This window comes from Heloderma suspectum, chromosome 2 (assembly GCF_057233095.1).
Source record: "Heloderma suspectum isolate Gila_16-S chromosome 2, 16-S_ref, whole genome shotgun sequence".
In the NCBI taxonomy this organism is placed as follows: Eukaryota; Metazoa; Chordata; class Lepidosauria; order Squamata; family Helodermatidae; genus Heloderma; species Heloderma suspectum.
The window spans coordinates 369,768,452-369,783,119 of NC_139459.1; the positions used below are offsets into that span (position 1 = coordinate 369,768,452).

Sequence of the window (14,668 nt, forward strand, 5' to 3'; positions counted from 1 at the left end):
CTTTTTGGTGGGGCCTATACCAGTGGTGGGTGGAACCAGAGCGAAAAATGAGTGGGGCCACCCCTTTCCTCTCTCTCTCTCCCTCTGCCACCCCTTCTCTCTCTCTCTCTGTGCCACCGCTTTTCCCTCTCTCTCTCTCTCTCTCTGTGCTACATGCGCTGCTGTCATTGTCCTGCCCAGGAGGCTGCTAGGGGAAGAACAGATTGCTCTTGCTCTTGCCAGAAGCCTGAACTGATCACTTGCTGAGGGCTTTTGAAATGGGCCCAAGGACTGCACGGGGCCCTAGGGGTGCAGGTTGCCCACCCCCGCGCAACAGGTGTGACACTAAAGGGAACAAGGGGGAAAGCGGGCTGAATCCAGCGGCGTCTGGCGGCACAGCTTGCCGTTGCCTCCTCCCAAATCAAGAATCCCAGAGGGTGTGAGCCTCTCTGTACCTCACTGGACAGGGACTCATAGCAGAGTGGTGACAAAATTAAGGAAGCTGACTGTGTTGCAGGGTGCTGCGGCACTCCTGTCCTGCTGGGGGGCTTCCCGTGAGCTTCCCGTGGGCAGCTGGTTGGCCGCTGTGCAAACTGAATGCTGGATGAGAGGGACCCTTGGCCTGACCCAGCAGGGCTCTTCTTGACTTCTTATGTTCTTACAAATTCCACGATCTGCTGACGGGAACTTGGGTCCAGAATTCCCACCTCAGAGCACACCTCGTTTATTTAACAGTGTGTTTATTTGAGTATGTTGACTTCAGTATGGTTTTTCAAAAAGCACTTGGAGTACTAGCCACGACGGCTAGGGGGCGATCCTAAGCAGATGCTCAAAGAGAAAATCCCCCCCAACCAGAAACAAAGCCCCCTCCAGCCATTGTCAAGACGACAGAGAAGGGGGCCGGAAACCCGACGGCGCCTCTTGTCGACGATGAGGCCGTTTCCGGCGGCTGCCTTGCCCTGCTCTGGCGCTGGTGGCTCGCCTTCTTGGGCCGCCGGCGGAGCAGCCGCACCCTGGCCGGCTGCGTCCCGGGGTTGCGGCGCAGAGACGGCGCGGGGCGGCGAGCGCGAGCGCGGGGCGTCCCTGGTGCTCGCGATCGGCGCCCGGGTGGGAGGAGACGGGGCGGGAGGAACGCAGGAGCCGCTGCGGCGGCAGGGCGGGGAGCGCGGGGGGGAGCGCGGGCTTGCCGGGGTCGACGCTGTTCGTCTGTTTACTTATTTATCCGCTTCCCTCGCGGAGAGCCAAAGGCAGCTAACAGCCCTCACAATCGCGATACCACGCCAGTGTTTTCCGTCCTCATCATCGTCATTGCTCTGGCTTCCGGTAGGCTTTTGGGCTGAAAAGAAGAGAGTATGTATTTGTTATTTCAATAATGAAAATAGATTATTATTATTATTATTATTATATTATTATTATCCTGCCAGTCCTTGCAAAGAACCAAAGGCAACTAACAGACTTCATAATCACAGTGCTGCACTAGTATTTTTATTAATAGTAATAATCATCACAGTATCACACGATTATCGCTATCATCATTATTATTGTTATTAGCTCCTGGGAGACTTCTTGGATGAAGAGCAAAGTAAATAATATTTACATAATATTTCAATAATGAAAATAGATTATTATTATTATTTACTATATTATTATCCTGCCCGTCCTTGCAAAGAACCAAAGGTAGCTAACAGACTTCATAATCACAACGCTGCACTAGTATTTTTTATTAATAGTAATAATAATAATCACAGGATCACACGAGTATCGCTGTAATCATTATTATTGTTATTAGCTCCTGGGAGACTTTTTGGCTGAAGAGCAAAGTAAATAATATTTACATAATATTTCAATAATGAAAATAGATTATTATTATTTATTATATTATTATCCTGCCCGTCCTTGCAAAGAACCAAAGGTAACTAACAGACTTCATAATCACAGTTCTGCACTAGTATTTTTTATTAATAATAATCATCATCACAGTATCACACGAGTATCGCTGTAATCATTATTATTGTTATTAGCTCCTGGGAGACTTTTTGGCTGAAGAACAAAGTAAATAATATTTAAATAATATTTAAATAATGAAAATAGGAAATTTATTAGTATTATTGTCCTGGCCTTCCTCACAAAGAGCCAAAGGCAATTAACAGCCTTCATAATCACAATTCTACACTCGTAGTTTTTAATAATAATCGCAGTACCACACTAGTATTTATTGTTATCCTCGTGATTATTGTTAGGAGCTTCTGAGAGACATTTTCACTGAAAAGCAGGGTAAATAACTGTACCTTTCTTTGATGAGCTTCCACTGGGCTTTAAAAACCTGGCTGTTCAGGTGGGCATTTGGGGCGGGTTAGGGTTTTTTTTAGAGCAGTGTTGTTTTGTTATGTTGTTTTGTTCAGTTGATTATATAAATTTGTTATTAGTATTGTACGCCGCCTAGAGTGGCCGGGTAATAAATCTAATAAAATAAATAAATAAATAATATTTAAATATTACTTAAATGATGAAAACAGATTAATAATGATGATGATGGTGATATAGTTCCATCTGTGTACATGGTGTTTAACAAAGAACAGGTATGACAGGGTCCCTGTTCCCAAGGGGCTTACAATCTAAAACAGGCACAAGGAAACAACAGAGGAAGGAGGTACGGGGAATAGAGACAGGGGAGGAATATGTGATTGTTTCAATGATGCATACTTTGGGTTAGTTACAATAATGTATGTGTGACTCATATGCTTTTCAGGAAAATATGATTTTTGAGGAGGGACTTGAAGGAAGTGAGGGAAGTGGTTGAAAAGCAGCATGGAAAAAGGGACAGAGGCGTTTCAGGGAGCAAGAGAGCTCTGGAAAGCTGAGGGTGCCGGAGCTGCGGGTTAGGATATAAGTGCATAGCAGTTAGTACTGGGGAGCGCTCCTTTGCTGGAAGGTAGTTAAGCAGAGGCCGGACGGCCAACTCTCAGGGATGCTGCAGTTGCACCCTGCGGTACAGAGCCTGGGCTGGACTAGGTGATCTCTGAAGTATGTTCCAACTCTGATTCTATGAGTTTTATTTATTATCATTTTAGGAGTTTTAATGTAGCATTTTTAGTATTTATTTGTAGTATTCTAGTATTTTTAGTAGCTTTTAGAAGCTGCAATCCTATGCACATGTACTTTGAGTAAGTCCCGTTGAACTCAGTGGACTTACTCCTCCCTGAGTAAACATGCATGGAACTGGGCTGTGCGGCTGCAGCCCTAAGCACACTTACTAGTGAGCAAGTCCTCCTGAACTTGAATATGGTAGTAAACTCGAAGAAACACACACAAGTCAGGTTGCGTTCTGTCCTTCCATGCTTCCAATCAGGGTGCAATTAAAGGGTAATAATTTAATGCAGGCTTGTGGATCCAGCAGTGTTTTATAAATATAGGTATATGAATTATATACAGTGTATACATTTCTATAGTGCCTTTCAGCCAAACAGTTCCCAAGGCAGTTTACAATAACAAAATACGAAACAACAATTTTCCTAGCATATATTTACCACCAAAGAACCAGCAGCTTCCTTGGATTTTGAACCAGTGGTGGTTCAGAGGGTTCCTCTAAGTCCGGTAGCCCCAGCCAGGGTGGCCAGTGGTCAGGGAAGATGGGAGTTGTTGTCCAAAACAGGGCTCCAGATTGGGGAAGGCTGATTTATCAGTTTTGTAATGAGTATAGAAACTAAAACTAGAATTAAACCATTAGTGGTTATCTGCTTCTCACTTCAATTTTTTAAAAGTTGTTTTTTCTCTCAGGAAGAAGCCTCTTGGGTGAGCTGGGAACGCTGCCCTGGTCTCCATGTAACTCTGCCATTTTTTGTCGAGAGACCTCGATGGGAGGCTGACGTTCTTGCTCGCGTTCACAGAGCCCATGCAGAACTGTGTTGGGCATCCTCGGAGGGAACAAAATGGCTGCCGAAATATGGCACAAAATGGCTGCTGCAGAGAGGACAGCAGTGGGTCTAGCTTACCATTTCCAGGCTGCCCTTGACCCAAGTGTGCAGCAAAGGATGAAAACCGAAGAGCCGGTCCTGTTTGTCCCCAAACCAGGGGAGGCGTCCCGAAATACCCCGCTTGTTGCTGAGACAGGGAGTATGAGGGAGTTCCTGAAATGGGCAGCACCACAGCATGTTAAAGAAGAACCAGCCGAGGGGCTGAGTCAGTGCTGGGAAACCCAGTGGCAGGAGTTCCTTAAGGTTGTACAGTCTCCGCACTTGGGTTGGGGGTATCCTCCACTGCCATTCCCCACTCTGATAGATGATCCAAAGACTTTTCCAGAGGTTCCCTTTGAAGAAGTGGCTGACTCCAGCCAGTGGTCTAAAGGAGCTTGGGCAAACCAACTCCAGTCAGGCCTTGGTGCAGATGTGTCACAGGCCTGTTCCAGCCTGAATGTCACAGACCAGGAGGATTCTGGGAAAGTGAAGGAAGAAATCCTAGGGGAGGAGGAGGAAGAGGAGGTGATGGCGGCCACCAGCTCTGATACAGAGCGCCAGCGGTTCAGGCAGTTCATCTACCAGGTCGCTGAGGGACCCCGAGAAGTTTGCCGGCAGCTCTGGGAACTTTGTCACCGGTGGCTGAAGCCCGAGAGATGCACCAAGGAGCAGATCCTGGATCTGGTGATCCTTGAGCAATTCCTGGCTGTCCTACCCCTGGAGATACAGACCTGGGTCACGGAAAGTGGCCCAGAGACTTGCATCCAGGCAGTGTCCCTGGCAGAGCAATTTCTGCAGAGGCAGCAAGATGCTGAGAGACGGCAAGAGCAGGTGAGAGGGCATGGGGAGAAAGGGATTGAATCATCATAACTCAGAGGTAGGAACACCTGCTTTGCATGCAGAAGGCCAGAGCGGTGTCATGGTTTCTGGATGTTTTGGATGATAACTCCCATCAGCTCTGACCACTGACCATGCTGGTTGGGGCTGATGGGAATTGCAGTCCAAAATATCTGGAGGGCAGCAAGTTGGCGAAGGCTGGGTTAGAGTCCTGGACTACGACCAAGGAGTTCTAGGTTCAAATCCTCACTCAGCCGTGAAGCTGACTGGGTGATCTCATATGGACTGGTCTCTAAGCTGGCTATTACGGTCACTAGAAATGCCATAATTTGTTCAACTGCCTGTCTTTATTTTTTTATTTATTTTTTATTTTATTGCATTTATACCCCGCCTTTTTTTCCTCTTGCAAGGAACCCAAGGCGGCTTACATTATCCACCTCCTCTCCATTTTATCCTCACAACAACAACCCTGTGAGGTGGGTCGGGCTGAGAGTCTGTGACTGGCCCAAAGTCACCCAGTGAGCTTCCATGGCCGAGTGGGGACTAGAACCCAGATCTCCTAGCTCCTAGTCCAACACTCTTGCCACTACACCACACACTGGCTTTTTTTGTTTTTGTTTTATTTATTTATATTTTATTTATAACAAAAGTTTTGTTGCTTTTTTATTAATGCATCGCATACCCATTTTTAATGGTTTGATAGTAGTTTTGCATCTGGTTTTGTGTTTTACAGTTATCTGCCTTGAGCACCATTTGCTGGAAAGGCGAGGTACAAATTTAACAGTGAAACAAACCAAACAAAACTTGGGCCAGCCGTTAAATCTCAGCCTAACTTCAGGGACAGTGGAAATGGATTAGCTGCATCCTATTGGTTGCCATACCTATCGTTTTATATGCTCCATCACCTATCTTCAGTCTTTCTGGAGACAGTGAGCTCCTCCATAGGCTGTTTTACTCTAGCTGTCCAACAAGGATAGCCATGAAGTACTATTAAGAGTGCAGTCCTATGCATGGTGAGACAGAAAAAAAGTCCTACAACTCCCAGCATGCCCCAGCCAGCCATGCTGGCTGGGGGATACTGGGAATTGTAGGACTTTTTTTCTGTCTAAACATGCATAGTATAATCAGTGAGTTTCTTTATTTCTTTCGTGATCTTGGTGTGCGGCTTTTTTTGTTGCTCTATTTTTAATTTTATTTCAAAAGAAAGGTTGGCCTAAGCGTTTGAGACTGTTGTATAAAAAAAGACGAGCAAAGGGAACATGCAGGGGATGGAGACGTGGCTCACGAGTAGAGCACCTACTTTGAATGCAGAAGGTTGCAGGCATTTCGACCTTTTAGATGGGGAAAGAACTGCACAGAAGCTGGGAAACCACCAAAGCACTGGTGCATGGGGGAAAGGCCAGGGCCAAGGTAAGAGGGCATGGCCATCTATGATTTGGCCCCTAGGCAGGCTGGATTTGGCCCCCAGGCTGGAGATTCTCTACCCCTGGACTAGACAGAGACCTTTGGTCTGATCCAGCAAAGTGGTTCTGAAAGTCTTAGCATGGTAATTCTTTGTCTGCATTTTTTCAGATTCTGCAGCCTTTAGAAAACAAGGCTGTGAATCCTGCCAAGGCCAAGCAGGTCCCGTCAAACGCTGGGCCGGGGCACTGTTGCGGTGGGGCCGAGTGGGAGAGCGACTCGCAGGGTAAGGTCATGAAGATGGGTGAAGATGTATTGCAGGGGTGGGCAGCTTGGGACCCTCTGCATGCTTGTTGGATTGCAGTGCCCATCATTGGCTGTGCTGGCTAGGGCTGATGGGCGTTGCAGTCCAACAACATCTGAAGAGCCCCCCATGATCTGCTGGGTTGCTGCGTTTATCGCTGGACGCTCTGCAGTCCTGAGAGGGAAGAGCAGCTCAAGCCATTTCTCTCTTGGCAGGCTGCAGTTTGTCTGCCGTGCTGCCTGGGCCATAATCCTGAGCCCTAGGAACATTAGGAGGGGCTCTGCTGGATGAGACCAAAGGCTCCTCTAGTCCAGCATCTGCTTCCCAATAGCAGCCAGCCAAGGGATCCCACAAGCAGGGTGTGGAAGCAACAGCCTGGCCTGCTGTTTTTCCCCAACAGGCTGCCTCTGCACGTGGAGGTTCCATTCAGATACCATTCCCTCTATTTCCAATGTTCAGGCTGTGAGTGCCGATGGTTTTGTAGCCAAAGCGGCACCATCCGCAAAAGGGAGGTCTTAGGCTTGTGGGAACAAAACATCTTTAGTGGGGAAACCCTAACGGTGGGGGCCCAAAACAGCCTGTTGAGAGCTGAGCGTGCTCAGTGGCCACAGAATGCTGACTGTGGCAGGTGGGGTGGGGGAATGGAAAATGGGGTGAGTGGCTGGAGGATGGAATGGAATATCTTGGAAGAGGACCTGACTGCCTGGAATCCTCAACCGGCACTTCACACTGCAGTATTCTGTTCCCACTTGTTCCGTACCTAATGCATGGTGTGGAGAAAGTGGATAGGGAGACATTTTTCTCCCTCTCTCATAATACTAGAGCCCAAAGGGGTCACCTCATGAAGCCGATTGGTGGGAGATTCAGGAGAGATGAAAGGGAGGACTTCTTCACACAGCGTAGAGTCAAACTATGGAATTGGTACCACAAGATCTAGCGATGGCCACCAATTGGCTTCAAAAGGGGGTTAGACAAGTTCATGGAGGAGAAGGCCATCAGTGGCCACTGGTCCTGATGGCTATAGGCAACCTCCAGGATCAGAGGCAGTAAGTCCACGTGTGCCAGTTGCTGGGGAACATGGGCGGGAGGGTGCTGTTGCATTCCTGTCCTGCTTGCGGGTTTCTCATGGGCAGCCTGATGGAGCAGCTTCTGCTAGTGACAGTTTGAGGGAGAGACAAAGGCAATTGGTCCCTCAGCAATGCCGATAGAATAGCTCTTTCCCTCCATTGCAGCCTGTTAGGGAGAAGGATTAATTAATTAATTAATTAATTAATTAATTACATTTCCATCCTGCCCTGTATCATTAAGATCTCAGGGCGGCATTCAGATAAAATCAATGTAAGCAATATAAAACAATAAATAATTTAAACAACTAAAAACATATTAAACTATTAAACAAGCTAAAACCAGTTAAAATGTAGCCTGGCCATCCATCTCCCTGACATGCTAGCTTTCTACTGGCAGAAATTTATTTATATTTGGTATAAAGGTCAATTTAAGGTGCCTGCTGGGAGTCGTAGGGCTTTTTCTGTCTAAACATGCATTAGATTGCGCTTGTGATCATGCGAGTCCCCACCTGCAGACTAAAGCAACACAGGCCACTTCCCATGCAAACTCCTCCTCGATGGTTTCTCTCTCTTTGTTCCCATTAGGTGATGACAGGTGGCTGCCTGAGAACAAGGAGGAGATACATCAGCTCCAAGGCTCTACAGAAATAGAACTGAGTGGTGCTTCTCTGGGAAGGAGACAAGAGAGAATTTCCCAGGATCCCCAGCAGGGAGAACCCTCTGAGAATGGGCGGAGATTGGCCAAAGAGCATGGGGGCCCTGCAGGCAAAATAACAGAAGAAACTGAGGAAAATCCAGGCGCCTGCCAAACAAGAATCCACAAGGGGGATCGACAAAAGACGCAGCCTGAGCAAGGGAAAAGTTCAAGTCCAGTCTCTGACGATAGAGGTGTAGAGGAAAGAATGGGCTCAGGGGAGAAACCATATAAATGCCCAGACTGTGGGAAGTGTTTCAGTCAGAGTTCCTCTGTTGTTAATCACCAGAGAATCCACACAGGAGAGAAACCGTATCTGTGTCTGGAGTGTGGGAAAAGTTTCCGGGTTAGCTCGGACCTTATCCGACACCAGAAAATCCACACCGGAGAGCGGCCTTACAAGTGCTCCGACTGTGGAAAAAGCTTTTGCCGGAGCTCACACCTGGTTAGGCACCAGAGAATCCACACGGGAGAAAAACCCTACAAATGCCCACGCTGTGGGAAAGGCTTCGGCGACAGCTCATATCTCATTACTCATGAGAGAATCCACACGGGAGAGAAGCCCTATAAATGCTCGGAATGCGGGAAGAGGTTCAGCAACAACTCGAACCTTACCGTCCATGAGAGAACGCACCTCACAGAGAAACTTTACAAATGCCCAGATTGTGGGAAAAGATTTAGTAACAGTGCTGAGCTCATGGCGCACGAGAGGACACACCTGACGGAGAAACCATACAAATGTTCTGAATGTGGGAAAAGCTTCAACTGGAGCTCAGACCTTATAGTTCATCAGAGAATCCACACAACTGTCGGAGAAATGGTATTCAGCTGATTTGTCAAGAAATTTTATTTACAATGTATAGTTTTCAGGCCTCCCATATTTTGCCCTGGTTATACATTTGATTTTTTTACATATAATTTCAATAATTTAAGTTTTTTTTTTAAGTCTTATTTATCATTGTATAATACAAAATAAAAATGTGATGGCTGTTTGTTATAACTGCCCCAGGGTCAGGCTAATATTTCAAGCCAACAACTTGTACCATTCCCCGGTTGAAAACGCTAAAATTTAAGCAAATGATATGTCCACCTTTCCGCACTGCAAAAAGCTTCTAGTCCTCAAAGAAATTATTAGCCTGCTGCCTGTGCCTCCCCTGGGAGAGGCAGGTTGAAGCACCCATCTTCCATCATCCCCATAAAAGCACTATCCTCAGGTAACTATTGGATGCAATATGTTTTGTTCATCAAGCATTGTTAGTTTTCAGGGCAAGACGTTAACGTCTCTCACTCTTGGCTGAGAGATCAGGTACGCTATCGTGATCATCTCACTCCATTCTGAAAGATCACTGGTTGCCAGTTGTTTTCCGGGCTCAATCCAAGATGTTGGTGTTAACCTTTAAATCTCAGAGGGAGCAATCCTATGGCTGCCAGACAGCGGCTAGAGGGCCATAGGATATCTTGTTTTCTGGGAACCAACCTCCCCCCACTTCAGCGTGCCCTCCGAGGCAGCGTGGAACAGCTCTGTCCTCTGCACTCGCAAGAGGAGTGTGGAGCAGCTGAAAAGGGGCGTGTCTGGGGGTGTTCCGTGTGGGGAGGGTGGAAATGCCTGTACGACACATCCAATGTGCCATACAGCAGCCTCCTTCCCTGCTCAGCCCTCCCGCAGCTAGACAGCCGAATTCGGCTGTCTAGTCGAAAATGCAGGGCAGGAGAAGCACGGAGGGAACGATCCCCTCCGTGCTTCTCCTGCCCTGCATTGAGTAGGCGGTCGCCTCGGAGTTCGGAGGTGGCCGCCTATCTGGATAGGATTGCACCCTAAGAGAGCAATCCTATGTGTATTTGGACAGAAAACAAGTCCTACAACTCCCAGCATTCCCCAGCCAGCATGGCTGGCTGGAGAATGCTGGGAGTTGTAGGACTTTTTTCTGTTTGAATGCACATAGGATTGCACCCTAAATGGGTTAGGGCCTGTTTTTTTGAGGCACTGTCCATCTTGGAGTGAATCTGCTCAAGTTATTAAGATCAGCAGGAGCGACTTTTTCGGAGACGCTTCACTTACAGAAGCCTGCTTGTTGGGTGTGCAGGGAAGGTCTTTCTCCTGTATTGCTCCCAGACTGTGCAAAGTACTCTCTGGAGTTATGACTGGTTCCCATTCTCTCTGCGTTCAGAGGGGGAGGCAAGACACCTCTTTTCAACTTGGCTTTTAAAATCATTACTGCTTTTAGTGTTGTTACTAATGTTTTGCCATGTTTTTATTTGACTGTGTCAAATAAATGTTCTGAACATTTTGTAAAACGCCTTGGTTGCTCCCTAACCCTTGTGTTTCTCCCCCTGCCACGCTGAGGCTCAAAGCTCATCAGTGCCTGTTCTCCACCTAGGCCAGGCCAGGGTAGGGCAGGCAACCCTTTTGGGCCAATTTGGTAATTTGAGAAACTGTCCTGGGCATCACCACAAAATGGCTGCCAGGGTAGGCATGGCAAAGGACACGCCCAAAAGACTGAGCACAAGGCAGAGGTGCAGTCTGAGCCTCAACACACTAAGCAACTTGTTTGAGCTCACCCTTTCCGGCACCAGCAGAAACCCAGCCCTCGCTAAGAAAATGTGTTAATTAAAAAAATGTGTGAGGGGTAGGGCAGCTTGGTGGGTGCCAAGAAAGGTGTCTGGGGGCACATTGGGGCCCCCAGGCCCCATCTTGCCTACCCCAACTTGAGGACCTGCAGCCATAGGTAAGTGAAGCGGAGGATCTCTGGGTCCAAGGGAAGTTGTCATCAGAGCAGGCCGCTCATCCTCTGTTTCCACAGTGACTGGCCAGAGCGGCTCTTATCCACCTGTCCCTACTGGCTGCTCTCACCTTACATCCCAGGCTTCTCTTTTCCCAGAGGTCCCTTCCCCTCCTCTCTACTCGCCTCTCAGTTCTCTCTCTCTACTGTGCGGCTGCCCAACTTCTTCCTCCCCTAGTAGGACCGACCCAGGCTATTTTGCTGCCTGAGGCAAAGTGCAGCATGGCGCCCCCTCCCATTCCATGGACAAAAATCAAGTAGACGGGCAGTTTAATCTTTCTTCAGCAATGGGACACATCTTCCACCACACCTGAAGGCCACAGGCTAGCTTAGGGGGAGCAGGGCAGGCTGTGTGGTCCACAGCCCTGTCCTCCAACACCATGCTGCTGCCTCCCAGCATCTGCCACCTGAAGCAACTGCTTCACTCTGCCCAATGCTAGGGCTGGCCCTATCCCCTAGGCTCTTCAATCATTCCTGGCTCAGCTTTTCCATCCTCCTATTCCCCGCTGCCCCTACACACTATGCCTCCGCCCTGCCTTTTCAACTCTGTCTCAGCCTCCCTCTGTCTGATAAGCTGCAGTTGAGGTGTTTCTCCCCAGCCAGCCAGACTGATAACCTGTCCCGCCATGTTTCCTGCAGCTGCTGCCCCATCTGGAGCCTTGAGGAGCCGTTGAGTGCTGGCGGTTCCCCGTACCTTCCTTGTCCATACATACCTGTGCTGTTTATTACCATTCCTTCTATTAGTGATATTTAGGGTGAGCGCCGATCCATATTTAGCTAAAATATCACCAGTGCATGAGATATTGGCACACTCGGGGAAGCTCTGAGGTTTTCAGAAGTTCAAAATGCCTTTAGGGAAAAAAAACCCAAGGGGGCAAGCCCCCCCCCCCCAACAACCCAAGGTATGAGTGTGCTCACTAGCTACAGACTGCTGAGTGCCTATTGAGGTGGGTGAGGAAAAACAAGGGGAGGGTAGAGGAAATAATGGAGTTTCCTGGAAATGGTCATGGCTGGCTGAAATCCTGAATGGGAGGACTCCCCATTGCAACATGTTACTGCTGCTCCCACTTGCTAAAATTTTAGTCTGCACTTCCTCCAAGGAACTTGGAGCCATGTCCATGGTGTCATCCTCACAACAACCCTTTGAGGTAGGCTAGGCAGAGAGAGAGAGTGACTAGTCCCAGGTCACCTGGTTAACTGAGGGTATTGAGGGAGCTGCGCCTGAGGTCCCAACTCGATTTAGGAGAAGCTCTTGGTGGCCTCATTCCTCCAAGTGGCAGGCGAGGCCAAAAAGAGCAGCATATCTTTGCTTTAATCTCTTCCTGCCAGTAACTAAGCCTTAGAGGCATTTCAACCTTTGAGAGTGGGACAAAATTGCACAAAGGTCAGGAAACCCCAAATAATAAGCAGTCAAGGGAATTACTGTTCATTACATTTCTATACCACCCCATAGCCGAAGTTGCGGTCCAACACATCTGGAGGGTGCCAGGTTGGGGAAGACTGAACTAAGCACTCCTACTAGTTCACAAAAGCTCATTTCATCATACTTGTGTTAAGTCTTTACGAAGGCACCTGGACTCTTGGTTGTTTTTATCTGTCCAGTGGCCTGTTTTCCACGCTGGCCAACCGGATGCCGCCCAGAAACCCACAAGCAGGAAATGAAAGCGATAGCCCCTCTTCTGATTTTATTTCCCAGCAACTAGCATTCAGAGGCACACAAGCTCTGAACCTGGAGTCAGCATATAGCCATGATAGCTAGCAGCCATGGCAAGACCTCTCCTCTGCGAATGTCTTTAACCATTTCCCTTCATTTCCAATGTTCAGAGGCGAGTGCCGTTACTTACGTGGCCAAAACAGCACCATCCGTGCACAAGAGGGAGGCAGCAGTCCCAAGTTTTGCAGAAGTATACAAATGTTACGGGGCAAAAATACCTAGGGGGGGCAGGGGAACTCAAAAACAGCTGGGCACAGAATGCGGACTGGTGTGTGTGTGGGGGGGGAGTTGCTGGAAGATTACGGGGTGGTGGTGGATTATTGTAAAGAAGGGCCTGAATCTATTGCCAATCAATTTCTTTCAATGAGAAACTCTTCTGGTGTTACAAGAGGGTGAAAAAGTCTCTTGATCCACCTTCTCCATAAAACCATTCCTAGTTATATAACACCCCCCCCACAAAAAAACACAAGTATTTCAAACATGAAATACGCATTATGGAGAGGGAGGGAAAGAAAGACAACAGAACATTTTGAGAAAGGGTGTTATTACTTATACCAGATTTCCTACACTGTACATAAACACCAGTTCAAGTTGTCATGGATTCGAACCATAGCTTCGAGAAGGAAAATTTACTTTGTTTGCCATGTTCTCTAAAAAGGACGCCTGAAGCTGTCCATACTTCTATATTTAATCCGTGATTCCACAATCAAAATGTTCCAAAAGTTCTCATAGTTGAGGAGATCCAACCTGAGCCCCCCCCCCCCAGTCTTTCAAGTGGTTTCTTCCCTGGGATAACATCTGCTAACATCTGTCAATGGATGTGTGTAGAACTTTTTTAAACAGAGCCCCACCAACTTTGCCAGAACCTTTCAGTTTGTACAAAGAGACCATTGTGCACCACTGGAGAGAGAGAAATGTACCTGTATAGCTTTATGCAAACATTCAAAAAATGCATGTTTTAAATAGAAGAGGAAGGAAGATGAGCCAATAGATTTCATTATTATACACAGTTAAGAACATAAGAAGAGCCCTGCTGGATCAGACCAAGGGTCCATCTAGTCCAGCATTGTGTTCCCACAGTGGCCGACCAGCTGCCTACGGGAAATCCAAAAGCAGGACATGAGGGCAACAGCACCCTCCCACCCATGTTCCCCAGCAACGGGTGTACATAGGCGTCCTGCCTCTGATACTGGAGACAGCATACAGCCATCAGGGCTAGTAGCCATTGACAGCCTTTTCCTCCAGGAATTTGTCCAACCCCCTTTTAAAGCCATCCAAATTGGTGGCTATCACTACATCTTGTGGTAGCGAATTCCATAGTTTAACTCTGCGTTGTGTGAAGAAGTCTTTTTGTCTGTCCTGACTTTCCCGACAATCAGCTCCATGGGATGACCCCTTTGGGTTCTAGGATTATGAGACAGGGGAAAAATGTCTCCCTCTTGACTTTCTCCACACCATGAATAATTTTAACTGTTGCATGGAGCCGAAAGCAAAAAGGCTGGTGCCAAAATACCAAAAATATCAGCATATTTCAGCTTAAAAGCTTTTAGAGTGCAATCCTATGCATGTTTAGACAGAAAAAAAAAGTCCTACAACTGCCAGCATTCCCTAGCTAACATGGCTGGTTAGGGAATGCTGGGAGTTGTAGGACATTTTTCTTTCTGAATATGCATAGGCCTGAGCCCTAACTAAGTTGATCTCTGTGGTCCGCTGGCAAAAAGGGTCTCTGTGTTCTTCGCCCAGGATGAAAGCACATCTGACAGCCGGATTTTATACTTTCAGAAATGGGGAATCCAACATTTCTCCCTTTGTTCTTTTCAGCAACCCTGGGAGAAGCTCCAGGTCCAACCTTGTAACCATCACATGACTTGCTAGAGCCTCATTTGAATGTCTGCAGACTCCCCGACTCTCCCCACAATCTTTGGATGCAGAACGCCCA

At 47.7% G+C, this 14,668-nt stretch overlaps 1 protein-coding gene across 2 annotated transcripts; it reads left to right on the forward strand.

Moving 5' to 3' along the window:
- Window positions 1-831: 831 nt before the first annotated feature.
- Window positions 832-14,435, forward strand: LOC146356018 (uncharacterized). Of its 2 annotated transcripts, XM_084831587.1 has the most exons (4): window positions 832-1,329; window positions 3,757-4,763; window positions 6,342-6,456; window positions 8,127-14,435. In XM_084831587.1, exons 2-4 carry the CDS (start codon window positions 3,909-3,911, stop codon window positions 9,065-9,067), a joined length of 1,911 nt encoding a protein of 636 aa, XP_084687713.1. In that variant the 5' UTR covers window positions 832-1,329; window positions 3,757-3,908; the 3' UTR covers window positions 9,068-14,435. The 2 variants fall into 2 exon arrangements, with proteins under 2 accessions (XP_084687713.1, XP_084687714.1); XM_084831588.1 differs by lacking the exon at window positions 832-1,329 and having other exon boundaries at window positions 1,337-4,763.
- Window positions 14,436-14,668: the final 233 nt, after the last annotated feature.